Genomic DNA, 1613 nt, shown 5'->3' on the forward strand with positions numbered 1-1613 from the left:
TCTCATCAAGCTACCATTAACTTTCTTCACAGAATTAGATATAAACTACCTTAAATTTTATATGGAATGAAAAAAGAGTCCATATAGCCAAGACAATCCTATGCAAAAGGAACAAAGCTGGAGGCATAACTCTACCTGACTTCAAACCATATTACAAGGCTACAGTAACCAAAACAGCATGGTACTGGTACCAAAACAGATATATAGACCAATAGAACAGAACAGAGGCCTCGGAAATTATTCTTTTTTAATTTGCAGTTTTATCAAGTGTGAAATCTGTTATCTTTTTCTGCAAGAGAGTAAGTTGCCTAAACAAGCACAAAGACAGTGTGGAGAAAATGTTCAGAGCAATATAGTCAATATAAGAAAACATGTTTACTTGGATAAAAAAATGGCTTTTTCAGGGCCATCTGCATGTCTGTGTTTCTCAGACTGTAGACAATGGGATTTAGGCTGGGTGTGAGGATGGAGTAAAACACAGACACTAACCGTCCTTGAGTGGGAGAGTAGTGGGAAGCAGGTGTGAGGTAAGCAAAGCTCCCTGTGACATAAAACAAAATGACAGTGGCCAGGTGGGAGGAGCAGGTGGAAAAAGCCTTTTGACGGCCACCAGCAGAGTGGATTTCAGCAATGGTAGAGATGATGAGAACATAGGAGATTATAGTGAGGGCAAAAGCACTGAGAATGATACACCCACCCACTGTGAATCCAACTTCTTCATTGATGTGGGAGTCACTGCAGGAGAGTCTCATAATAGGAGTGCTGTCACAGAAGAAATGGTCAATGACATTGGGCCCACAGAACAGGAGGGAGAAGGTGTTGATAGTGTGAAAGATGGCATAGAGAGCACCACTCAACCAGGCCACAATGACAAGCTCTGTACACAGCTTTCTGCTCATAATGAAACCATAGATAAGAGGCTTATAGATGGCTAAACAACGGTCATATGCCATGGATGTAAGTAAGAAGCACTCAGAGGCACACAGCATTACAAATATAAAGAGCTGAGCCACACATTCCCAAAAGGAAATGACTTTGAAGCCCATGAGTGAATTGATAAGTGCCTTCGGGACAGTGACTGAGGTGTAGCACATGTCCAAGAAGGACAGGTTCTGCAGGAAGAAGTACATGGGAGTATGGAGGCGGATGCTTCTGGCCACAGCTAGGATGATGGACATGTTCCCCAGGAGGGCAAAAAGGTAGATGAAAAGGAAGAATGCAGTGCTTATAAGAGCCATTTCAGGCATGTCTGAGAAGCCCTTGAGAATAAATTCAGTCACAGCGGTCTCATTTGTCATTTTCCTTCCAAGTCATAGAGGGGACAGTCAAAGAATATTCAAAATTGTTGGAGCTTTAGTGATATTTAGTGCAAAAGAAACAACCACAAAGTTATCCATAGTGATTGAAAATAAATCTCATCCCAAACATGGTTTATAATTCCCATTTGCTTTTCTTTTTTCTATTTTGCTATTTCTCTGTTAAGTCTGAAAGATAACAAATTCTGAATAAATGAAAGAAAATAAACATGTATTCATTAAGTAACTGGTTATATACACACATAATAAATAATAAGCTTTGGAATAATATACATTACTTAATGCAAAAGGTCTCAT

General features: G+C 39.7%; 1 protein-coding gene across 1 annotated transcript; it reads right to left on the reverse strand.

Annotated features, from left to right (window-relative positions):
* Positions 1-339: 339 nt before the first annotated feature.
* LOC108315865 (olfactory receptor 5V1-like) lies at positions 340-1342 on the reverse strand. The gene has a single exon (XM_017545441.1). The coding sequence runs from the start codon at positions 1296-1298 to the stop codon at positions 357-359; it is 942 nt and encodes a 313-aa protein (XP_017400930.1). The 5' UTR covers positions 1299-1342; the 3' UTR covers positions 340-356.
* Positions 1343-1613: the final 271 nt, after the last annotated feature.

The sequence above is a fragment of the Cebus imitator genome, unplaced genomic scaffold (genome assembly GCF_001604975.1).
Source record: "Cebus imitator isolate Cc_AM_T3 unplaced genomic scaffold, Cebus_imitator-1.0 Scaffold179, whole genome shotgun sequence".
NCBI lineage: Eukaryota > Metazoa > Chordata > Mammalia > Primates > Cebidae > Cebus > Cebus imitator.

Excerpts from the sequence above, each read along its gene's own strand:
- LOC108315865 (XM_017545441.1), bottom strand. The coding sequence starts at position 1,298 with ATGACAAATGAGACCGCTGTGACTGAATTTATTCTCAAGGGCTTCTCA.